The 26,502-nt window shown below is 42.7% G+C and overlaps 1 protein-coding gene across 2 annotated transcripts; it reads right to left on the minus strand.

Moving 5' to 3' along the window:
• Nucleotides 1–1,777: 1,777 nt before the first annotated feature.
• haao (3-hydroxyanthranilate 3,4-dioxygenase) lies at nt 1,778–20,808 on the minus strand. Of its 2 annotated transcripts, XM_079842025.1 has the most exons (12): nt 20,747–20,808; nt 20,158–20,254; nt 19,988–20,066; nt 18,811–18,894; nt 18,544–18,650; nt 18,255–18,344; nt 11,929–11,972; nt 11,467–11,612; nt 7,619–7,687; nt 7,381–7,463; nt 6,177–6,281; nt 1,778–1,954 (listed from the first exon to the last, which is right to left on the minus strand). In XM_079842025.1, exons 2-11 carry the CDS (start codon nt 20,244–20,246, stop codon nt 6,197–6,199), a joined length of 876 nt encoding a protein of 291 aa, XP_079698151.1. In that variant the 5' UTR covers nt 20,247–20,254; nt 20,747–20,808; the 3' UTR covers nt 1,778–1,954; nt 6,177–6,196. The 2 variants fall into 2 exon arrangements, with proteins under 2 accessions (XP_079698151.1, XP_079698152.1); XM_079842026.1 differs by lacking the exons at nt 18,811–18,894; nt 20,747–20,808 and having other exon boundaries at nt 1,779–1,954; nt 20,158–20,334.
• Between the last annotated feature and the right edge of the window lie 5,694 nt (nt 20,809–26,502).

Below are 26,502 nucleotides of genomic sequence, written 5' to 3' on the forward strand. Positions count from 1 at the left end.
AAGTCTGCTCGGAATAGTTTTTTTTGTCCCGTTCCTGCTAGGTTCTATTCCGCACCCTCCCGCACCCGCTTACCACTTAGAATGATTTTCTTCCCGACCCAACCAATCCCGCTAAATTTAGACCTAGTTTCCAGGTTTCAATTTCCCCTAAAGAAAGAGAGTGACTGTGATAACAAATATAAAATGTTGGCTATAATTTTATTTGTTATCTTTGTCTTATCATGATACTGTCAACACCGTAAGAAATGTCACAGAGAAAAATCACCTAAATCAAATACGATATCTGTCACTCAAAATTCTAAGCCAAAAATACAAATAAACGAAAACTGTCAGCTTACTAGCTATAGCTACTGCAAAATTATAATTTTTTTTAACATAAATGCAAGAACAGATGTCGCTGACTGACGACAGTTTCATTACCGCGCGTCTCTCCAAAATCCGACCACAAAGGCTGAATGTTCTCTTTAAAGGTGCTCTCGTGGACGGGATGCAAAGAACATATATTGCCAGGTTCAGGGTAAGGAACTGGAAACTGTGTGAATGCCACCACTGCAGAAAGTTTTGTTCACTTAAAGTTCAAGCACAGATACGCTGTGTCAAAGGATATTGTCAGACCACCCGCTCCCGTCCAAAGTTCACCAGGGTTACCGACTGCTACCGTCTTTGATTTGGAAATGTACTCCCGCGCCGCAAGAAAACTGATCGTGTCTATTTAACAGACTTCTGGAATTCACACTTCTAGTCCGAGATATATAACCACTAGGGATGGGCATTTTTGCCAATTTCTCATTTCGATCATCGATAGGTCTCAAAAACGAGTACTCGAGTACTCGGGGGCGGGGCATGTGCAGGGGGCGGAACATCAGCCAACATCGGAACATTTTGAATGCGCTCTTCCCTTAACAACGCTGATACACGGACAACGAAAGCACACAGAAACAACATTTTATTAAAATCGTGTTCTCATTATAATGCTATGACAGATTGACTCACTATGACAGACATCACTGCGCGTTTTCGAATTCATTACGAAAAACAACTTTAAATAAACTAGGTCTACTGTTAAAAAATACGAGAACAGTATAGCACTGCTGCATTAATAATATCAATGATTCTGAGAAATAAATAGCCTATCTAAAAAGAATATGACTGTCTCTAAACCATAATGTCGAGCATTAATGCATTTGAGCTGAAACTGAAGAGAATGAACAACAGCCGGTATAACGGCAGTGCTTTGCTAGCTTATTAAGCTCAACCAAATGCGTTTTATATTAGATTAATCAGATATAGACAACATAAAAGTAATCTTACAACGTGCATCTGCAGAAAAGGACGCAAATGCGCACATGAATTTCACGCGCTAGTCTGAGTGTTCTCGCTAGTTTCTCTGTGGATTTCCTTTAACAGCTGATACACGGGCAACTAAGCACAGAGAATTTACAACATTCTATTTCCATCGTGTTCTCATTATAATGCTATGTAGGCTATGACAGATTGGCGCTGCATATCTTGCACTAACCATTTAATGATCAAAGTGATTCCAGACATCACTGCAGTGCATGCCTCAGTTTCACTTTATTTCGCCGCGGTCTGGAGGCATGCTGTATAACGCTAACCAATCAGACCTCAGGGCCAATCAGACCTTTTTTTTTAAAGTCAGGGCGATCATCGTTCTCATGATCGATGATCGCTGTCACGTTCGAGTACTCGATTACTCGACCACTGTTGCCCATCCCTAGTAACCACCACCACAGCTGTTAAATAAACACAAATTATTCACAATTTATTTGGTCATCTTTATTTCCTACAAATAAAAAAACAACAGTTTTTTTTTTACTGTTGGATTTTTAATATTCTTCCAATACTGGGATTGTTGTCATCTCGTCTTCATCTGTCAGTGGTGATGGTGCAGGTCCTCCCCCCATTTTGGTTGCCTCTGCCTTCTTGCTGTTGTCTGAGTAGAAATCAAATGTTAATTTCATTACCATAATAAATAAATGTAACCAGTTGGATTAGAGAACATTCAATTATGTGAAAAGAGCATTAGACTATGTGGAAAAAACGTCTTGGGTTATGACTATAACCCTTGTTCTCCAAGAAGGGAACGAGACACTGCATCATCGTGACGACACTTTGGGGTACGCCCCTAGCGTAAAGCGTCTGAAGAATGAATGGAATCAGTCCAATCCTGATTGGTGTTGCGTCATGACGTAGTATGTGACAGCATACCCGGAAGATACAAAAGGACGTCTGAACACAACAGAGATAGCGTTCTGCGATGAAGCGATCGCTCTGTCTGATTGGGCGGACACGAGACGCAGTGTCTCGTTCCCTTCTCGGGGAACAAGGGTTATAGTCATAACCCGAGACGTTCCCCTTCGAGGGAACTCGAACTGCGTCATCGTGACGACACTTTGGGGAACGAGTACCCACTATGCCGCACCAATCATACCCAACCTAGTGTGAAGCTTGAACCCAGGTACAACTAGGGGGCGAGCACTCTAGTGCCAGGCGTCACAGGGGGATGCAGACTATAATATCTGATGAAGGTGTGCGGAGTGGCCCACCCAGCCGCCTCGCAGATCTCTTGCATAGAGGCACCAGAAAGGAGGGCCACCGAGGAGGCCATGCTCCTGGTGGAATGAGCCCTCACGGCTAACGGTGAAGGCAGATTGCGCACCTGATAAGCTGTGGCTATAGCCTGGACAATCCAGTTACTGATTGTCTGTTTTGAAGCAGGCAGCCCCTTCTTGGGTGAACCAAAACACACCAACAACTGGTCTGATCTTCTCCACTGGGCAGACTTCTCCAAATAGATCCTCAATGCCCGCACGGGGCAGAGGAGGTGAAGTCTGCCCTCTTCCGCCGTCACGTGAGGTGGAGGATGGAATGCCTGAAGAACCACTGACCGTGCCACATTAGATGGCACCTTGGGCACATAGCCCGGACTAGGATGCAAAATGGCCTTAACTCCGCCAGGGGCAAACTCCAGGCAAGTTGGCATGACAGCCAAAGGCTGGAGGTCCCCCACTCTCCTCAGAGAAGTGATGACAAGGAGAAAGGCCATCTTGAAGGTCAGGATTCTCGCCTCAGCCGACTCCAGCGGCTCAAAGGGGGCCTCGGCCAACCCTTCGAGCACCACCGCCAGGTCCCAGGTTGGGACTCCGGAACGAGCCGCAGGCCTCATCCTCCGAGCCCCATGGAGGAATCGTACAACCAGATGGTGCCTTCCCAACGACCCCTCACCTATAGGTGCGTGGAAAGCCCCAAGGGCAGCCACATACACCTTAAGTGTGGACGGGGAAAGACCGGCGGAGAAGCGGTCTTGGAGGAACTCCAGCACTGAAGCCACAGGGCAGTTAACTGGGTCCACCTGCCGTTCTCTACACCAAGTGGAAAATACATTCCACTTCAGGCTGTACAACCTCCTGGTGGAGGGAGCTCTGGAGCTGAGCAAGGTCTCCACGACACCCGCTGACAGGCCCTCCTCTAGGTACTGTGCCCCCTCAGGGGCCAGACCCAAAAGGTTCCACAGCTCTGGCCGGGGGTAGAATATTGTACCCCTGGCCTGAGATAGCAGGTCCCTCCTCAGAGGCCGTCCAGCAGGTCAATGATGTTAGAAAACCACACTCTGGTCGGCCACCGGGGTGCTACTAGGAGAAGGCTGGCGCTGTCCCAGCAGACCCGCTCCAGTACTCCCGGGAGCAGAGTGATCAGGGGAAAAGCGTACAGACGCAGCCTCGGCCACGTCTGAGCCATGGCATCCAGCCCCAGCGAGGCCGGATGACTGAGGGAGAACCACAGTGGGCAGTGGGACATCTCTCGAGATGCGAAGAGATCCACTTCCACCGGGCCAAACCTCAAGCACATGGCCTCCACCACCTCGGGGTGGAGTCGCCACTCCCCGGGCCTCAGCCCCTGCCTCGACAGGATATCTGCCCCCTGGTTTTGGTCCCCGGGGATGTACATCGCCCTGAGGGACGATAACCTCCCCTGGGAACTCAGGAGAACCTGGTGCGCCAGTCTGTAAAGAGGGCGCGACCACAGGCCTCCCTGGTGGTTTAGATACGATACAGCCAACCTGCTGTCGGATCGTATCAGGACATGCATGCCTCGCACCCAACAGTATCACATCCACAAATACGATGAAACATGGTCTGAATGATAGGCTGAATATCTAACTCCTCAAAGTCAGATCATATTCCATTTAATTCTTTTTTCAGAATTAAATGCCGCCATAATCATCAGACGATACTGTTTTATGGTATTTATACAGACTCGTAAACCAGACATTGCCTCAGCAACGTGGTTCAAGCCGTTATAATACAATTGGCTTTCATCCTCGAGAAAAAAGCCAAACAGGCGCGAGGCTGAAACACCGAGAGGCGCACGGTAGTATGCGTCGAGATATTTCTCAATGAAAACAGCCAGCCCCCTCAGGAGCTGACTGCATGCCTCGCACCCAACAGTATCACATGCATTCTCACCGTGTCATGTTGTATCACTTTAATAGCAGACCGCCTTAGCAACGCAAGATTGAATCTTGCATTAGGAAATGGCGAGCCTCGATATGGAGCCCGTCTAATTTCTCAGAATCAGACAGCTCACGCATCGGGTCCTCCACCCCGGGGGAAGAAACCGCAGCGCAGGCTTCCACACGGGGAAGGAGAACAATGGAACTGTCAAACAGGGAAGGAGAAGATGCCTCAGCACTCTCATATTCCCTGACAGACCCATCTGCGAGTCCCATGATTGATCAGCCGTGCTGCCTCAACAGGCACGGGACCAGCCTCTGAGTTTGCGAGCCATGAGAAAATGCTTGTGAAAACAACGTTGGTAGACAAACAACACCAAATAAGACTGACAAACACAGAGCACTAACTCTGAGGAGCAGAAAGCTATCTCTGTTGTGTTCAGATGTCCTTTTGTATCTTCCGGGTATGCCGTCACATACTACGTCATGACGCAACACCAATCAGGATTGGACTGATTCCATTCATTCTTCAGAAGCTTTATGCTAGGGGCGTTCCCCAAAGTATCGTCACAATGACGCAGTTCGAGTTCCCTCGAATGGGAACTGCTGCACATTGAAATAGACACTGAATGATATTTATTTAATATGTCAAATATTTGTAAAGCCATGTAGCCTACACCCATGAACCTTTTATGCTTAAAACTTTACCTGATTGAATTATGTTTTTATACTTAATTTTTAGCTGCTGCCACATTCTTTTTTGCCTGTGGAATACCATGAAAATAAATAGCCTATTAGTTCAATAACTTACCGTTCTGCCAGTTTTCACCTCTGATATTATAACAGTCATTAAGAATTAAACTTAAATATTGACTTTGAAGTATGCGGACGTATTTTTGTTGGGTGCTGTTGCCATGGTGAATCGTAATTTCGGAGCTCCATTGATCATGGCTTTTCATAGTCGTGGTGCACGCGCTTAACACAGAGTCAACCTACTTAGAGTTGATTGAACTCAATTCAGCTGTTCTGAAACCGAAAACTCAGTTTCTCGTCTCAGAGTAAGTCAACTCATAGTTCGAGTTTGATAGTTTCAGAGTTGGTTGAACCTCCTCATTGAAACCGGCCCCCGGTCTACAGCTGCACCTTTTTCGTATGCTTTGTTATGCTGTATTCTAAATCTACAGCTTTGTTTTTCAGGCTTGAGGGCATTGAACTGCATCTTATCCACAATCACAATGTGGTGCTTACCCCATATATAAACCTCACATTACCTAACACTACTTTTGCTTTTATGCTTTATGAAACACTGTGCACATAGTTGTCAGGTACCAAAATGTTATGGTACCGTGCCATTTAAGATTTCTGATACCACAGCTCAACCTAACTACACTGCAGCCAGTCTTATCAGTCTTATCAAATGCTTACATTCATGAAATTAATTTTGGATTGATAGAATAGGAAATATATTATGCCTTTGGTATTTTTTAGGTCCATAGGTTTTGTAAAAATTAAATGAAATGAAAGAATACTACTGATTATGATGGAGGTGTTTTATTATTTGAGGCTTAATACAAGGAATGTATGTTTATTTGTCTAATGTGTGAATGTGATTGTTATTGTGAATAGGATACTGTGGTGAATACATAAGCATTTAAAATAAAAGCTGTTCACTGGAAAGAACGCAAAGTTATAAAGTTCATACATTTTTGCCCTGCCATGTCTTTATGTGGATCGGTAAGGTCTCTTCCTCTCTGGGTCTTGGGCAACATACAAAGCAACACAATCCTGTAACCGCTTCCACTGATACCTAAAGAAGCCCACACACAAACACAGTGGTGTTAACCAAACAATTATCATTTACACTGACATAAATACTGCTATTTTGGTTTCCTCACTGATATTCCCCATCCTTTGCAAATAGCTTTTACACTTAAAGAGGTCATGAAAAGGAGAAATAAAATGTTCTTGATATTTACACATTTAAGAGGTTATGCTACAATAAAAACATATGGCAAGTTTCAGAACTCAGAACCCAGTTATAGAATCCAATTTCTACCCTTCTGAATTCCAGGATTTGATATCGGGAGAATCGTGATGTCACATTTTCCTTGACATTTGTAACCAAGGATGTGTTCTGAGCATGTCTGTTCATCAATCACAAGAGCGATACTGCTGTTGGATAAAGATGCTGAGTAAGACTGTCAAACACAGACATTGTTCTGTCAGCTTGGAGTACATCAAAAATAGAACGAATAATCAGTTTTCTGTCTGGGATTTGTCGTGTCACACCTCACCATATTCAGTGTAGACAGCATCAGTGTAGACAGATTATAAACGTCATACCAGCGTTTAACTCTAGACACCAAGCATACCCGGTTGTTTTAATTTACCTCCGTTTCTGGTTAAGTAATGCCCCTTTAACGCACCCCCCCCCCACCCCCCGCCCTAATGGTTAGAGAGTTGGACTTGTAACCCGAAGGTCACGGGTTCGAGTCTCAGTACCAGCAGAAAATGTAAGTGGGGGGAGTGAATCTTCCACTCCTTGAGCAAGGCACCTAACCATCAAATCACTCCCAGTGCACCACAGCAACAAAGAAAAAGGGGAAAAAAAGAAGTCTGTTCACTGTGTGTGTGTGTGTGTGTGTGTGTGTGTGTGTGTGTGTGTGTGTGTGTGTGTGTGTGTGTGTGTGTGTGTGTGTGTGTGTGTGTGTGTGTGTGTGTGTGTGTGTGTGTGTGTTCAATACTCACTGCTGTGTATGTGCATTTGGATGGGTGAAATGCAGAGCACAACTTGGCTTGGCTACACATCACTTTCACTTTCAAAATCTGAAATTGCATTGCATGACCCCTTCGACACTTATTAAACTAGTAATACTAAAACATACACAAATGTTCATCATACTCACTCTGTCTCTCCAAAAATAAGAAGACAATCCCCTGCAGACAGGATGTACTTCTTGCCATTCATGAAGACATTGGAGGACCCCTCCTAAATAAAACATAATCAAATCCTTTCAAAATAATCAAAAGAGAAGGAAAGTATAACGCTTAATTAAATATAAAACAGAGGGAACATAAAAAAGATTAGACATAAAAAAAAACTGAATGAAGAAATTCTTTAACAATATGAAGAATGGATGTTACCAGCTGCCAAATCCAGCCATCGGTTCGTCTTCTAGAGGGTTCAGATGTCCCAGGACCAAAGAGTAGCGTCTAATAGACAAAAAGTCTAAGTCAGCATATGCATCACTGACATAGCTTGATTATATTCCAAACCTTTTTATTGCTATATGTAACTATAAAAGAGATAATAAAAGGTAAAGTCATCCTACTTGATGAAAAATTATTGGGAGAAATGGCAATGCTCAATGGTGATTACAGCTACATTTTTATTTGGTAACACTTAGGTTCACACTGTAGGTTAGCAAAATAAGTTTCAATTGGTAACACACGGATTAAAAGGCTCAGCAGCATAGGGCAAAAGGCACACGTTATTTATATGAATACTTTAGCCAAAATAATATGTTTTTAATAGTGTCTAATTAATACTTAATAGTTAATACTCAAAAATAATCACGTTTAGCAAAGTTTGCACTATTTTCTGTTTATTTTGATAAATAAAATAATTCATTTTTGTTCAATAATGATACATAATCATTAAAATATTTTAATATAAAAATATATTTGAAAAATACATAAACAAAATTATTTTAAAAAGTAAAAAATGCTGAAAGCATTGAATGAGATCCAATAATAATTTAATATATAGATTTACAGTAGTGACATTAACTCATATTTTATTATATGGTGGTTATCTCTAAGGTGGAGATTTATTAGATTTAATGTTGGCTTTATTCTCGAGGGAAGAAAGTCAATAGAGATTCTTTGGCTCGGATCTCGCGTTTGCTGAGGCAGTGCGTATATTACAGGTCGGCAATAAAGATTCTGTGACTCGATCTCGGATCTGGCATGTGCAGAGCAGCCCATAGATTATGGGGCTGCATAAGAGTCTAGTGGTTCAGATCTTGCATTTGCAGAGGCAGCGTGTGGATTATGGGGAAGGGACGGAGGTCTTCACAGGGGAGAGTATAGTTGACACGGTCTTGTGCAAAAGACCCAGTTTGAGCACTGCAGATGCTAAGGCCATCTGCCCTAACATCCTCTGAAACTTTTTGAGAGGAGTGTAAGTGCCCGCCTTGAACGACACTGCCAGACTCTGAATGGCGCGCGTGCGCTCTGATGTGAGCCACGCTTTTTATTCGTATTGAGTCTATACGTGTTCCCAGAAAGCAAGTAATCTGGGTTGGAGATTGTGCACTCTTCTTCATATTGATCCTGAGACCCAAGCATTCTAGATGGTTGAGGATCCAGGATCTGTGAGTCTCTGATTGGGCTATGACCAGCCAATCGTTGAGGTAGTTGAGAATGTGCACTCCGCTTAGTCTCAGGGAAGTTAGTGCTGCGTCCATGCATTTTGTGAAAATGCGGGGCATCAGAGATAGTCCGAATGGCAGGAATGTGTACTGATAAGCCTGCCCCTCAAAGGCGAATCTCAAAAATGGCCTGTGATGGGGCGCTATCTGAATGTGAAAGTATGTGTCTTTCAGATCCAATGTGAAAAACCAGTCCCCCGGGCGAATATGCACAAGGATTTGTTTCATGGTCAGCATTCTGAACGTGCACTTCATCAGCGTGAAAACGCGGCGGTCTGCGAGTGAACTGCAACGAGTAGCCTCGCCTTATAATGTTCAACACCCATACTGATATGCTGGGATGGCCTGCCATGCCTGTATACATGCAGATAGGGGTTGAATTATATTCAGGGACGGGCCGCTTTGTAAAAGGGGACCGGTGGCCTGATTGTTTTGTGTTTGTGACACAGCGCGGGACACACTGGGGATATTGATAATGTTTTGCGGCGTGCACTGTGTGGTGGGCGCACACATTACATTCATAGCGCTCAAAGCGCGGGACAGCGGGTGCTGTGTGTGTAAAGTGTTTGTACATAGGGGTGCATACTGTGTAGTTGGCACACTGCCTACATGGAAAAAGCTCATTTTGTGATTTATTTGGGTCGCCGTGAGAACGCTGTTTGTCTGCAGGCGAGCGTGTTTGGTTTTGGGCTCGTTGGCTGCATATTCGTTGACTCCAGTAACCTGACCGCGGGGAACTGGGAGACAGATGTCGAGAGACAGCGGTGGCGGTCCGGCCGCAGCGGGATTTAGCCACCTTCTCTTTCTCACCACAGTTAGGACGGCTTCGGCGGTTCAGGGGCCGGCACAGTCTTGGGCCAGGGACCCCGTCGCTCTGGCAGTCTGTTGCGGCTAGCTGAGCGAGAGCGCTGCCTGTTTCTGGAGGCCGAGCGGGGCCACATGCTCGCCGGCGCTGCCTTCGGCTGCTGGGTAGGCGGAGCCTTGGTCTGGCGGTTTGAAGGCGAGCTGGACCTCTTCGGGAGGACGTGCTTCATGGCTTGCGAAGCTTTCTGGGCCTCCGTGAACCGCTCTGTGAATCCCGTCTGTCCACGCTGACCCTGACGCTCATGGAGGCCTGCGTCAAAGCTGTGGGCTCCGAGACAGGATCAGACCAGCAGCTTGAAAAACGCTGTCATCCTCATCTTCCTCCTCTTCCCGGTGCGGTCCACCGAAGGAGACCGAACAGGCCGCTGCGAGGGAGGGACGCTGTTCCTCCTGTGTGAACGTAACAGGAGACCGCGAGACACGTGGGGAAGGGTCCGGCATGTGCTCGCTAGACTGCTCCGGCTGTCTCTGATTACGCCGTTTCTTTTTGCGCTGCCCCAGCGAGAGAGCAGTGGAGCGGGATAGTCATGGAAGATGGCAATCCGAGCCTGTAGTGTCTGCAGTGCCATTTCATTGCACTCTGGGCAGCCGCCCTGGGAGAGTGCAGCAAAGGCGTGGTCTTGGCCGAGACCATCTTGGCTGCGCAGATGATATGCTGATCCCCACCGAGCAGAGGGTCTCTGCACGATGCACAGGTAGGACGAGGCATTTGAAACAACGCGCTCGTTAAATAACAGAGTAAAAGGATATAGAACGACGGCGTCTGAAGGCGGATGATTCCGGCATCCTCAGAAAGAGCACGGGTTCCGCTGAGTTGCTCTTTCGATGGCGGCTTCAGGTCCGGAGATCAGCGAAGTGAAGAGTCGCTGAAGGAGATTTAAACTTCCTAAGGTTAAGTTCCTATGGCGAGACACAGTGTTTCATAGACTCGCTATGCAAATTCAGGTGGACTGTTGAAGCGGGAGCATGAGCGTCGCCTTATTGGTCGTCCTGCTCAGTCGCATCGCCATAGGTTGCTGCAGTTGCCGCAGCACAGCCAATCAGCTCGCGTATACGCTCTGCTAGGTATGCTGTGCAGCTGCACTGCGTATTACATGGATACATTTTATGGATAAAATTTTGCTTCAATTCTCGAGGAAATAGGAGTTCCCCCTGCGTATGCTACGCAATACGAGTGATTCTCTCGAAAGGGAACTGAAAATCATAAGAAGACCTTTGTCTCAAAATATATTCAGTAATTTTAGCGATTCTCTTTTTAAAAAGCATTAAATATTAGATGAAATTTGCGCAGAATCAACTTTGTGCTGCTTCCCGTGATCGTGTCATGGATTAGACAAATTTCCACATGTATCTTGAAAAGTGGCTGTATTGGTGATATGGCAAGTTTTTGTGCCATCTAGTGGTTTAGAAGAAAAATAAAATCAAAGGAGCCTTTTATCCAGTGGAGCCTTTAGCCCCAATGTATACTCTACTGTTGCCTTGTAGACAATATTGGACAGGACACAAATGTGTGGAACTAATAATATAGAACTGAGGTTCAAGTTGTACAAGTTATATTTCCTGTTCTTGTTATATACCTTATGCCTATGTCAATACCTTTCTGATGGGAAATTGCTCATAGTCAGACCAGTGTCTCATTTGACTGACTCTTGCAGGAAGTACTAGGACTGAGTGGTTAGCTAGCTGCCTTCTCACCTCAGTCTCAAACTTTGCTCCAAACATATCCACTGTCTGACCACTGGCCAAGGCAGGCTTCTGCTTTTCCACCCATTCTCTAAAGCAGAATGGTGTCATCACATTCATAGTGTTGAGTGGGTATGGGGCTGACTTGATGGGTTCAGCTGCAACATTTTAACAGTTACTGGATAAAAATAATTATTAAGTACAAGAAATAAATGCAAGTTACCACAGTGTACAAAAGATACTTAACATTAACAACATTAGTTTGGTGCTTTATGTGAGTCAGGCCTGGCAGGCTGGCACCAACATCACTTAATATTACACAAAACCTTAAGATATAGAGAAGAACAAGTCATCTCTAAGACCCCTGAACAACAGCACCATACAATAATGGCATGTTCATTATTGTCATTATTATCAAACGTGTTTCATCATGCATGAATCAAAACAAACAGAAAAGTAAACAATTCTATTTACCTGGATCAGGTTTTCCTGTTTTATGCTGTTTGGAATCCATAAACCTGATATACAAATTGCAACTCATTATTTGTGCTTACATGCATATACACATAAAAGCTGAGAGGACTAAGGGGACTGAGAAACCCCATGGACTTTTATTTATTTATTTATTTATTTATATTTTATTTAAAGCCTAATATACATAGTGACAACGTCTAATGAATATTTTTTTCTATTATTCGTTAGAATTCGTTTTACGTTATAAGTATTTATAAGGTATTCAACAAAACCCCTTATATGCAATGTATATTTGCTATTGTGTATTTGCTATGACTAAGGAACAGAATTATATTTAAAATGGGTTTTTCATGTAGTTTAAACAAACTTTGGTAGTGTCACATCCACGCATGTCCCGGACTCCAGTTCCCCTGATCCTCCCTGTCTCACACCTGATTGCACTTCCTCATCATCTCTCTCGATCTCCCCGGATTCCCTGCACCTGTTCGTCTTCATCTACAATCCTTTATATTGACTCCTCTGCACTCGTTGTCCGTTCTCGTTTATGTTACCCGTATTGTTGACTGTATTTATCCTACGTTTATATTAAACCATCTTTATTTGAAGTCCGCTTTCTGTTTCCTTCCTGCAACACCTTAACAGGTAGGGCTATAAATTACAGCCCAGAAAGTACTGCATAAGTAGAGCTAATTTACAGCATAACTTTTGGTAATTATAGTGTGCCCATAAAGTACGTATGTGTAGGTATAAGGGAACCATATGTAAAGTTTGGGGAATAAAGGGATAACAACCAGGAAAATTAACAAATTATTTATGCTGTAAGTATTTTACAATTAAGTATTTTACATTCTATTATTATGATAGGAGCCTCTGAAATAACTTCAGTGAAACCGCACTCTTGCCCTCAAATTGATTCAGCAGTCAGCAGTGACTGCGCGTGCTCGCTCGTAAGCTGCGCGTACATGGCAAGTCAATTTCCATACAGAGAAAAAAGATCCTCTGCACAGGGGAGAGTTTGCTCTTTTCCCAGCTGACCCAAAGGCCCAGATGGGCGAGGTGCTGGAGCGCCAGGTCCCTGTGTTCGCAAACCTGGTCTCGAGAGTGAGCTAGTATCAGCCAGTCATCTAGATTCAGGATGCGAACCCTCTGTTGTCTGAGTGGCACAAGGGCTGCTTCTACGCCTTTCATGAAGACACGAGGAGACAGGGCTAGCCCGAATTGGAGTGCCTTGTACTGGTATGCCTGCCCCTCGAAAGCAAACTGTAGAAACGGTCTGTGTCGAGGAAAAATGGAGACATGAAAGTATGTGTCCTTAAGGTCAATTGCTGCAAACCAATCCAATGGACGAACGCATTTGAAAATGCGTTTGGCCGTCAACATCTTGAATGGAAACCTGTGAAGAGTTTGGTTCAAGACGCGCAGGTCCAAGATTGGTCGTAACCCACCACTATTCTTGGGTACAATGAAGTAGGGGCTGTAGAAGCCGGACTTCATCTCGGCTGGAGGTACAGCCTTAATCGCACCCTTCGCCAGTAGGGTGTCGACCTCTGCACGCATGACAGGGGCATTGCCACCCACCATGGTATAGTGGACTCCCAGAAAATGGGGAGGAGACCGTGCAAACTGAATCGCATAGCCGAGCCTGATAGTTCGAGCGAGCCAGCGGGACAGATTGGGAAGCTCTAGTCAGGCTCCCAAAAAGTGAACCAGCGGGGTCATGCAAACCCATGATGGGGCAGCGAAGCGGAATGACTGGCCCAGACGTGGGAGGCGGAGCGTGACGAAGTGGGGGCGCGTTCATGGTCCGCATCCTGACAGAGGAGGCAAGGGAAGGACGAGCATTCTGCGGTGACCACCTATCATAGGGGTCTGGCGACAGAGGGGGGCGAGAGTGGCGAGGCGTTGCGTCACACACTGTCATCCGCACCCTCTTGGAGCTCAGCGGTAGGGAAGTCAGTTCTAAAATATTGGTTTGAACGCCTCAGACTTCTTCTGGGCTGCCGAGAACTGTCAGGTTCAGCCATCACCTGACCCAGGGACTGCGCAGTGACCTTCGTCGCTCGGAGAGCAAAGTCGGTGGCAGTGAGCACTTCCTACATAAGCCCTGGGTCAGCACCGACCTGGTGCATGATTTTTAAAACCTTGGCCTGGTATAGGGGGATGGCCATGGCATGCAAAGCAGATGCGGCTTGACCCGCAGCTCTGTAGGCCAAGGTGGACGAGAACCCACAGGCTTTGGACGGGTGCTTGGGATCACCACACCATGTGGAGGCGCTCTGAGGATGCAGCTGCATCACAACAGAGTGCTCCACTGGGGGAATCCCTGCATACCCTTTAGACACGCCTCCATCGAGGGGAGTGGAGGTTGAGGTCGCACCAGAACGATTACAGTAAAAGGTGCCCTCCACAAACTGGTAACTTCCTCATGCACCTCAGGGAAGAATGGCCCTGGGGGCGGTAGCAGGCGATAAGCGTGCCCCGTGCCCAGGAACCAATCATCCAGCCTTGAACACATAGGCTGAGGTGGAGGATTCCAGTCCAATGTTCACAGCTGCACGGGAAAACATAGCCGTCAGCTCTGGATCAGACTCAGGCATCGCTGGCGCTCCAGATGAACCCTCATCTCCAGAGGACTCAGGCCCGCCTTGTGATGCGGTGATCGTCATCATATCACCCTGGGAGCCCCGAATGAAATGCTGGGTCCCTGGTGTGAGGGACCAGCCATCTCAATCGGAAGCCCCACAGCTTGCGATGTGGATTGAGGTGTGGCCCAAGGAATACACGTCGGGGTGTCCCACACCGTAACCCTCAGATCACCCTGGCCATCAGCCAAAGTAGGTCCTTGTGAAGAGGAACTAGATTGGGGAATGACAGAGGGGACGCTAGCCCTTCTGAGGTCATTGAGTCTCATTCTAAGCATCACGATGGTCATGTTCCCGCTGTGAGTAACATGACTCATCCAAGAGCGCTGCCTGAGCGTGATTAAAGCCCAAACACGCTAGACAGCACTCGTGGCTGTCAGATGGATGAATGATGCGCCCGCACCCAGAAACACACGGGCGAGACATCTTGAAAAAGACTGTAGAAGCTCTTTTAGAAGAGGAAAAACTCTGCAGCAGCGGCTAAGCACCCAGGGAGAACACAAACACTCTGTGGTAGGGCTGTAACGATTTGACCAAAAATAAAAACCTAGATTAATTGAACATTTGACCTCGATTACGATTAATGAACGATTATTTTGCTTTTTTTTTTTTTGCCGTCATAAGGTTTTTGAGTAAGTTCACTGATAAGGTTTGTACTGTAAATATTTTCTACTATTAAAGGTGGAATTTTTTTTTCTAACGAAAAAATGCATTGTGATTTTAAAATACTTGATGGAAACGATTCACTTTCAGCAGTTATTGTCTATGGAGCAGATTTCTGTTTGTTGTACATCAGATACAGATAAATTAACACTGTAGGCCTACATTACATTTATTTGAATGCATTAATGAGAGTGATTGTGTGTGTGAATTACTCTTACTGTCTCTATTCATTATGAAGCTGTGGTTTGTACTTACTTCAAATGTATTAAAATGTATGCCTATAACGGTTGAGTTTCTAAGCTACTTTAGTGCCTTTACTTTAGTCACAGCTTCTGTCTGAGTGTTCGTTTGTCAAAATATATCAGGCATTAGTTCAACATAATACACATCTGATGGTCGAAACTCGCTTTAATGTTCAAACTGGCAGGGCTTAAACCACATACAAATGACAAAGCTTTGTGAGGACGCAGGTGAAAGAGGTCTGCCTTCAGGGCGCGCGTGTTTTCAGAGACGCGAAACGGCTCGGCTCTCTGTGTCACTGAAAAAAGCTGAGCACTGAACGGAGAAGTTTTCCGTATTGTTGTTTTTGAATAGTTAACAATCGCTTTAAATGTTGAAACTGGAAGCCTTTAAACGCATTTACTTGACAAACTTTATGAGCACGAAAGTGAAAGCGGCTTTGGGGCTTGCGTGCGCCGTCTGTGTGTGTGTGTGTGTGTGTGTGTCAGCGCGTAGGCTACTGTAACAGTAATGATTCAATCAGTCATGTGGCAGGATAGACCAAAGTCTGAACACCTCACAGCCCTCGTGACTTGTCTAATCAAATCATACTTAAACAAAGGGCCTGTGTGTTACGCTGATTAGATCTGAACCGCATCATGTAGCCGCAAGAGATTGGAGAGTGGAACTCTTTGGGCGTCGGCCTTCCCCTCTATAAAAACTGGAACCGACCGTCAGCTCTTTGCATTCTCGCCACCACAAGGAACGGACCTCTTGGCATTTAGCCATGGAGGGGAAGACCATCCCTGGTCTTCCCAACCCTGAGAGAAGGCCTCCCCGCACGGAGAGAGAAACCAGCAGACTTCTGGAGTGACTTTCCTAAACTTCAAAGAAGTTCACCTGGGACTCACAAATCCTTAGCGAACTTCCCCGACGATTCGAACTCAGACACTTACACGAGAAGCCGTAGTAATGCAAGTATTCTATTTCACAATCAAACTGCTTGAAAAAGGTTGTCTGAATTATGAATTTATATGAATTTCTTGTGGGCTCTTGCGAAAAGACTGTGAAGCTGTCTCTCTCTCTCTGTCTGTCTCTCTCTCTCTCTCTCTCTGTCTGTCTCTCTCTCTCTCTCTCTCTCTCTCTCTCTCTCTCGTTAATTCTTCTTCCTTTTTATTATTCGTTAAGTTTCATGTTTCCTTGTTTGTACCATATTGTTTGTTTTCTCCTACATATATATGCATATTTCCCCGTATGAATCGTAGCTTTGTAAACTGTAGTTGTTTTATTAAAACCCAATAATTGCATTACATTGAATCCGTATTGTTTTGCTCACAAATCTCGAAGTCACTGAAGCGTAAGATCTAAGCTACCCATTTAAGCTTGATTTTCATGTAGTACTACTTCAGTAGTGCAGATCGTACAAACATAAGAGATATTATTTGTCCTGATCAAACAGATCAATGTTTCTTAAGGTTTGTAAGATTGATAATTGATGAAGAAATCAATTTGGATAAAGGTTACTTTTAAATGATTAAAGGTTCCGTTATACGTAAATTTTGTCTGTACAACAAGCAAATAATATTCATAGACTCAAGAATATTAATACCATTTGAGTTAATTATTCCCCGAAACTCATTGTTGCTACACTATAAGAACAGCAATTAACTGACCTGTATAAACTGTGTAAAACATGCAGTTACTATAGTGATTCTGGGCATCTATATACACAGATAACTGCTCCTGCATCTCTCTGTGTGCCTTCAAACTGCACTTGATGTGACTGACGGGGCGGAGTCACGTGAAAACCGAAATAACCGACATGGGAAAAATATGTCGGTTAGAGGTTCTGAATGTCGGTTTCGGTTATTTTTCGATTAATCGTACAGCCCTACTCTGTGGCAGATCACTGCACAGATCAGCAGCAGGAATGCGGAACTCTTTAAAACACGCCGTAACCCTGACACTGCTGAAGAGTCGCTCGTCTTACTTATAGAGAAAGTGATGCACTCGGTTCCGAAGCAGAAACATAATGCGAGATTGCATGCGTGGCTCCTTATATACCCACGCTGGTGGGCGGTGTTTGCTATGCAAATTCCGCAGGCCCATGGCATTGTTTTGCCATTGGCTCGTTTTGTAGAACTCGAAGGTGATAGACTTCTAAGCGAAACCCCTGTTCCGTCAGTCACTGATGTAACTCAAAGCGACTGACTGTAAGGGAACATGCACTTTTGCTATCAAAACAAATTACTGTATAAATGCACTGATATGTACCCCGTAATTAAAAAAAAGCCTTTATATATTGGTACACTATTACAAAAAGCTACGCAGTGTATGTTGTCGCTAAATTGCTCAAACGTAAGATTGTTGCCTATCATAATAGTAGAATAAGTACCCCTTAGTTCTAAAACACTTACAGAATGAATATTTTGTTAATTTTCCTGGTTGTTACCCCTTTATTCCCCTTAACATATTGTTCCCTTATACCTACACATACGTACTTTATAGGTACTCTATAATTACCAAAAATTATTCCGTAAATTCGTTTTACTTACACAGCTGTAATTTAAAGCATTACCCAAACTTCCAGTTAAAGCCCTAGCCATATTTGTTTTTATCTAAATACAGATACAAATAATTTTGCCATTTCTCCAGAATCAGATACAGTAATACATATTGGTTTCACTGCACATCCCTAGTGTATAATTAAATATGGAAAAACTCAGTATCCCACAGAACATAGGGTTAAACAGAGGGTTAAGCAAAAACATAGATTAATTAAGAGAGACACCGGTGACTTACTCTTTGATGATAGGAACAAGTTGGGTTCCAAGGTTCTCACAGTAAAACCAACGTTCAAACAAGACATCTGTACTATTAACCACAAAGTACCTAGAGTAAAGGAAAAGGAAACCAAATATTACACATATTTTATTCCCCGACCTTGCATCCAATAGTATCATGGTCCAGATAAAGGTCACATCACAAGTAATTGTAATACACGGTGTGTTTTGGAGAAAACATGAGAGTAGTTTTGAGAATGACAGACGTAATGTAGACTATAATGACTGGGAGTAGTATCCCATGTTACCTGAGTCCATCTGTCTCTGAACGAAGCCTCCTCCTCTCCACCACCAGCCCTACTGTGCTTGTCTGTCTCTGAGGAGAGTGGGGAATCCGTGCTGGAAGCAGGAACATCTGAAAACCGCAGCAATAAGCAGGCTTTTGAGCACATAAACTGTCTTTATAGATAAAAGGGCTAAATATAAGCATATTGACATAAATACAGCCTGTCAGACCATAATAATAGGAGTCATTTCAGAGGCATCATGCGCAGACAAATCTGGATGATTCTCACCTCTCCTTCTCGAATATGTACTTCTTTATGCTTGCCATTCTCTATCACTTTCAAAACCATGTCACCCCTCACCTGGTAAAAGAGCTGAGACACAAAGTTTTGGGGGTAAATTATACTCATATCATCTCTGTAATACTGTATATAGAGAAGATATAGCCATGGCTCAGCTGGATGGTTTGCACTGACCTCTAGTGGTCAAAATTAAATACATTTTTAAAAGGTGCTTAGCAAGAGACAGTTCTATTAATTCCTGCTATCTTTTGATTTAAAAAAATTGGCCACTGCTGAATTTTTGTAATGCCATGCAGAAATTTCTCTACTTCCTGACAGATACCAAAATGAATTTACATTAAAATATATTTACATTAAAATGTATTCACTTATAGCAGATGTTTTAGCCAAAGTGAATTACAAATGAGAAATCCATTAGCTATTTATCCCAAAAAACATAAGAAATACTGCAATTTAAATTGCTCAGAGAAGTACAGACCAGAGCAGAAATGAAAGATGAAAGGAAAGTGGGAGACAATAGTGAAAGAATAAGTAATATTTTTATATTGAACTATAGTTACGACAGGGTTGTCTTGAGATTTGTCTCGATAAATAAATTAATAATATAATAAAATAGAATTAATATAATGTAATATAATATAATATAATATAATATAATATAATATAATATAATATAATATAATATAATATAATATAATATAATTAATATAATATAATATAAAAAAAGTCAGGTGCTATTGTTGCCACCCTTGAAACTAGCCAATCAGAAACGCTCTGTTTGTAAATTATTTTGTGTGTTCGGAAATGCTGACATAAGCTTGGCTGACATGTTTTTGAAGTGTTGGGCTTTGGAGAGATGATGAGTGAGTGAAGTTAAAATAGTTAAAGTTAACAAAATTACTATAATCGCTTACAGCACCAACAGATCATCTTTAGTTAGGCCTATTAGTTTTGCCATCTTGTCCATTTTCTCTTCTGCTGGGTCTCATTTGCTAACCTTTTGTGAAGCTCATGGCTAATTCTGTTCTTATCACTTGTTAGCATTCTCTGTGCAGTCTGATTCCCAAAATGCAGTTCATTTAATCAAGATAAAAGCAAGTCAGCTAGTTTTGTCATGTCATATAAATTTGTAATTTAATCTTATTTGGTATGAATAGCACCTCACCTCTTCTCCTTCCTCAATGTGATAATCCTTTCTCACATTTGGACCACCAACATACATAATATTCAATTGATAAAAGAACCTAAAGAACCATGTAAAGATAATGGTTATTTTTTGTAAATGTGAATACATAAAAACATTTTTTGTTTGTTGATGAAAGAATTTCAACTTACATTAGTTTGTTGCAAACAGGTGGTACAAATGAACTTTCATTCTCAGCAATCCACTTGTCAATGTTCACATGAAGAGATTGGTTGGTCATTTTTCTCTCTAATTTGGGAGTACAGCGAGATGTTTGATATAATCTTTCCGGGTAGGCAAAAACTTTTTGAGCAGTGGTTCACTACATCAGAGAATTTATGACAAACCTTTGAGTTAATGAATAATGGGGGCGGTGCTCATTTATGCATTATGTGACCATGAGGTTGAAATTCATGTTTACACAGCAGTAACCTTTCAGTGCTGATACTGCAGCATAAACCTGGATTTCAATATAGAGACCATCGTTTTAGTTTTTTGTGTGATTTAAAATATGCACATTTGCATTTAAATGACACACAACAAAGGCTTCATCAAATAGACATTGAAGCCTTGAGATATGTGAATAAATAAAATTCTGGTTTTGGCCTAAGATAAGCCTACCCACTACTAAAATTCAATAAATCATATAGGGCTGTCACTAGATAAGCAAACCAGCTTCTCGCTGTAAAGTTTTGGTGGGTATGAATTATAGTCACAGTAAAGAAGACAACAGTTACGTACAGAATTCATATAGTACAGGTCAACGAAAACAGTCCCAGTGCTGTCTTGAAACAATGATTCAGAACAGACAGATAATACCGGGTGGGATAGACTGGGGGCAGAACCCTTTGTGTCCAAATCTATCAGCCAGTCCTCATTGTCCAATTCCACCAGAATTCCATCTGCCGCTGATGTGGCTGGCTCACACCCCTGGTCAGACTCACTCTGGGGCTCCAGTTCCTCCAAGGCCTCTTCGGGCTTACTCATCGGGGTGGGCAGTCGCTCTCTGACTGCAGGGGGCTCTGGCTTTTCCGCGGTCGAGGGTGGTGGTGGGCTGGGCTCTTTCTCATGTGAAAAAAAAAAAAAAACATTTATAATTTATTTATTATAACTTTTATGTTGGTTTGGCCGTTTAGCTGTTTCCTTATAAAGGTCCAGAAATTCGTGGTTTTTTTTGTGTGTAATTTGTCAAGTTTTTTTGCCAGGTGGCTTTTTTAATTATATGTCATTACGTTGCTGTCTTGATGCCAGCCAATCGCTGCATGGCTGATCGTGGTTTCGAGTATCGATGCATCTGCCATCTTCAGGGAACACAAGAACGCGCAGTAATCATAGATCATTTAATCCAGATATTTTAATCCAATCCGCAAATTATTTTAAAGCAGCACCAGGTAACTTTTCAAACTTCATAATATATTTTCAAGACTCTTGTGATGATATATCGACTTACAGTAGGTTGAATGACACGTCTGCCATAGCCTGATGGGGTCTGTATCGTTTTTAATCGTACTTTTAAACAAAAAGAACTACAAAATTCAACTGCTTTACGGCATATAAGTCACTTCCACCACCACCCCCACTTCCTTAAATTCGGACGTGCGAGCCCAACTATCGTTTGTTTGCCGGATGTTATAGTCATGGCCGAAGCAGCACAGAAAAATAAGAAAGCAAAGGTTTTGTCGGAGGAAAGCAAAAAGAGGAAACGAGAAAGTGATCGGATCCTTACGTTTTTTGGCTGAAAAAAATTATTTCAAATGTAAGCCTATGTCTAAACGGCGTGTACAAGTTTGGAAGGGGCTACATTCTTGCAAGTAAATATATAAGACGTACAAAATCATATTTAAGGATACCTACATGTCTGTGATATTTGTTTATTTGTCTTGCCTCAAGCTATAATGCAAATCGATTTTTCAAATTTGCAGATTAATCTATGGTAGCTTGATATTATAATATTGATGATATATGGTTATTACCTACCACTCAAACATTGAATTGAAGTATCATATAGATTCTGTAAAACGGTAACCAATAGACTAGGCTACTATAATGATGCTGGCTTCTAAACGTGAGCATCGCGATCATTTGGCGTTTGAAAAAAATAAAACCCATGAAATTATATTCATAGGACATGCTGAAACATATATGCCACTGTACCTGGGATGAAGACATTTCACGCGACGCAAGCAGAACACCTGCATGTGAACTCCTCCTGCAGTGTTCAGGGCTATCATGGTTGTCATGTTAACAAATGCACGTGCGCATCCCTTGATGTAGGATGACAGAGTTTACGACAGTAGTAGAGGACAATATTGTTTCCCAACTGTAGGGGGACCCCGAGAGCAAAACCTACCTGGTGCTGCTTTAAAGAACCAAATTAGCCAGACATCAGTTATCACGATTAAAAGATCTGGGATCTGTCAAGCGAGGTACGAAGAACGGACCCCTGAACTAGTTTGCGACTGAGCTTTAATGAGCGGTTTAAAAATGTCCTAGCTATTGGAATGTAATTAAAAATGTCTCATGAACCAGAAGACATATTCAATATAGAGAGATGGAAATGAAACCGAGTGTCTCCCTCAATAACACTACATAACCTCTTGTAAACAGCTATGTTGTATTGTCCAAACAACTGTATTTGAATTAATGAAACAAAACAAAAATGACTTGTGGTAGCATTTGTGAATACCATACCACATTATTAATGCATCATTCAGAGTTGACAACATAAAATCTATCTGTGTTAGATGTTCATGAAAAGGATTATGTTTTCATAATTATTTCCTACAGTATAGAACATTTCCATTTGAATTCATACATTTCCACTGAAATCCATATTTCACTCAATAAGCAAACCTTACAGAAATGTGTTTTTCAAATATTGTAATCGTGACCACAGGAGTGTCAAAATTATCTGTTTGAATTACGAACAATCAAAAACTTACCAAACTGAAGGTGAAGTGGTAGCATTGCACACAAAAAAAGGAAGTCATATGATCTTAGTTCTGTCTGACGTATGAATTCCTCATTTGCAGAGAATGCATGAGAGATCACATTATCATCTTTTACTTATTTCAATAAGCAATAGCTTAAAACCAGAAATGCAGGGCTGTGAAGAGCCAAGTCAAAGTACAGATCTTAGTTAAAGGAGAACTCTGGTGAATTTTTAAGTTAATCTTGATCGTTATACAGTTGTGAGTACTGTCTATAGAAAAAAACCTGAACCGGATTGGTGCTTGCAACACAGAGCTGTTACAGTTAATGCCCAGAGCTCCCACTCTGCTAAAACGGCAGATATGGGGGCATATACATAAAGAGTGTCTTTGTGCCTCTTAACAGACACAAAATGGAATTAAAATTTCTCTCCAACATGAACAGGGCCCTTACATGACAACGAGATGCGTTCAGCCACTTAGTCATTGTTTAAACTCATCTAAATAGTGTTTTAGACGGCTATCAGTAGTCTCGCGCTGAAGTCCCGTGGGAACTCAGCTGCAGCCGGGAAAAGGCAACTAGTCCAGGTGGGAGGAGCTACGGAATCTCAAGGTCATTAAAAGGAAGACGATGAAAATGTAAATTCTTGTATTTTCACATTCTGTTGCCACAATTCGGAATGGCACAAACGCGAACAATTTCTTCTTCACTCGTGAGCCGATCATCACTCTTAACACACACAACGCTCCTCCCACCTGGACTATTTGCCTTTTTCCGGCTACAACTGAGTTCCCACGGGACTTCAGCGCGAGATTACAGCTTGCGTCTAAAACACTATTTAGGTGAATTTAAACAACGGCTAAATGCATCTTGTTGTCATGTAAGGGCCCTGTTCATGTTGGACAGACATTTTAATTGCATTTTGTGTCTGTTAAGAGGCACAAAAACACTCTTTATGTATATGCCCCCATAGCTGCCGTTTTAGCAGAGTGGGAGCTCTGGGCATTAACTGTAACAGCTCCGTGTTGCAAGCACCAATCCGGTTCGGGTTTTTTTTCTATAGACAGTACTCACAAATGTATAACAATCAAAATTAACTTAAAAATTCACTGGAGTTCTCCTTTAAGCTGTGAGGAGACTTTCAGCAGAGAGGCCCTCAAACAGCTCAAAAAGTGTTAAAAACACAAGAGATTTCTGCCAAGAGCAATAGAATCAACAGATACATAGCAGAATTGTTTTTATTTTTATTTATTTGTGCAAACTTTGAACAAATTATTGGGTGACACTTCAACTACTATGTACTTTAATAATAATAATAATTGTTAGGTACAATGTGTTCATTTTGTATTGCAAAACACTTTTGCTCTTATCTCTGTGTATTCTCTTTGTTTGTATTTCCCTGTTGTGCCTTTTCCCACTTTCAATTTGATAGGTTTGGGAGTGCCACCTGATTCGTGTTCCAGCTTGTTAAGGTGTGAGTGGAACAGTATATAAGAACTCAGAGAGTTTTAAACCAAGAGAGAGACTGAGGTTCCCTTTCAAAAGCGGTTGTGAACATGTGTGGCAAACACGTAAATAACCGCACATTAGAGGCTATAAATAGAAGTGAGAAAAGTGTGCTTTCAGGTTCCTTTGTCTTCAGAACCGCATTGTGTGCCGTGTGTGTTACTACTTTCTGAAAGCTATCCCTTTAGGAGTTACTTTTGTCACGGAGGAATAAAGTATTTCTTGCTTTATTTCTCTATAGTTAAAAGAAAAGAGGGAACAAAATGTTCTACTATAACCGACGCCTTGTTCTATTTTGGATCTTTGAAATATGCATTGTATTTTAAGCGTTTGACACATGTTCATTTCAAATGCGTCAATGTCACTGTAGCCTATAGGCTATGTGCGCTGCTTCCTTCTGTGTGTTCTGACCGCTAATGGAAAATATCAAGCACTTCCATTTAATAGTCCCCGTCTGTTGAAGATGTTGCTGTTCATGTTTGTTAGCCCAGGACATTTTACAAATCCAGACCAGACGATGTTCTACAGCCATGTCCGGAATAAAGAGTAGCCTATCCATGTCACACAGTTAAGATGTGGCCCATATATACGGTGGCCGAGAGAGCTCAACACGCTGCAAATGAAGAAAACACATGCAAATAGAAAATACACCGGCAAATGAAGAAAACATCTTCTTCAGTTTGACAACATATGCGCTGCAAAAGTTCACAACACATGCAAATACAAAAACGCGCTGCAAACACTCACAACACATGCAAATAGAGAAACACTGCAAAAAGTCCACAACGCATGCAAATACAAAAACGCGCTGCAAAAAGTCCACAACTCATGCAAATACAAAAACGCGCTGCAAAAAGTCCACAACACAAGCAAATACAAAAACAAGTTGCAAAAAGTCCACAACGCATGCAAATACAAAAAAGCGCTGCAAAAAGTCCACAACACATGCAAATAGAGAATCGCACTGCAAAAAGTCCACAACGCATGCAAATACAATAACACGCTGCAAAAAGTCCACAACACATGCAAATACAAAAACGCGCTGCAAAAAGTCCACAACACAAGCAAATACAAAAACGTGCTGCAAAAAGTCCACAACGCATGCAAATACAAAAACGCGCTGCAAAAAGTCCACAACACATGCAAATAGAGAATCGCGCTGCAAAAAGTCCACAACGCATGTAAATACAAAAACACACTACAAAAAGTCCACAACGCAAGCAAATACAAAAACGCGCTGCAAAAAGTACACAACACATGCAAATACAAAAACGCGCTGCAAAAAGTCCACAACACAAGCAAATACAAAAACATGCTGCAAAAAGTCCACAACGCATGCAAATACAAAAACGCGCTGCAAAAAGTCCACAACACATGCAAATAGAGAATCGTGCTGCAAAAAGTCCACAACGCATGCAAATACAATAACGCGCTGCAAAAAGTCCACAACACATGCAAATACAAAAACGCGCTGCAAAAAGTCCACAACGCATGCAAATACAAAAACGCGCTGCAAAAAGTCCACAACACATGCAAATAGAGAAACGCTGTAAATACTCACAACACATGCAAATACAAAAACACGCTGCAAAAAGTCCACAACGCATGCAAATACAAAAACACTGCAAAAAGTCCACAACGCAAGCAAATACAAAAACGCGCTGCAAAAAGTCCACAACGCATGCAAATACAAAAACACACTGCAAAAAGTCCACAACGCAAGCAAATACAAAAACGCGCTGCAAAAAGTCCACAACGCATGCAAATACAAAAACGCGCTGCAAAAATTCCACAACACATGCAAATAGAGAAACGCTGCAAATACTCACAACACATGCAAATAGAGAAACGCTGTTGTGTCCTGTTAATAACTGTTAGTGAACACGGAGGGCGCTAGAGTGCACAGTGAGGTGATAGGCGAATGTTATGTGTGCAGGCGAGGAGAAGAATAAAGTTGGATAAACTGTGATACATGTCTCTCGGCTTGTTTCTACTATATCTGTACAAGATACCACATTTTGGCGACGAGGATGGCTATTAATGTGCCTTTACCTACTCCG

Source organism: Gobio gobio, assembly GCF_949357685.1.
Source record: "Gobio gobio genome assembly, chromosome: 18".
Lineage (NCBI taxonomy): Eukaryota > Metazoa > Chordata > Actinopteri > Cypriniformes > Gobionidae > Gobio > Gobio gobio.

What these genes read in the sequence shown, in the direction of transcription:
- haao (XM_079842025.1), bottom strand. Translation starts at nt 20,246, where the DNA reads ATGACCAACCAATCTCTTCATGTGAACATTGACAAGTGGATTGCTGAG. An exon ending in CTTGTTCCTATCATCAAAGA is followed by an intron (nt 11,973 to 18,254) that starts GTAAGTCACCGG and finishes TTTGTATATCAG; the next exon opens with GTTTATGGATTCCAAACAGC. An exon ending in CTTATTTTTGGAGAGACAGA is followed by an intron (nt 6,282 to 7,380) that starts GTGAGTATGATG and finishes GGGCTTCTTTAG; the next exon opens with GTATCAGTGGAAGCGGTTAC.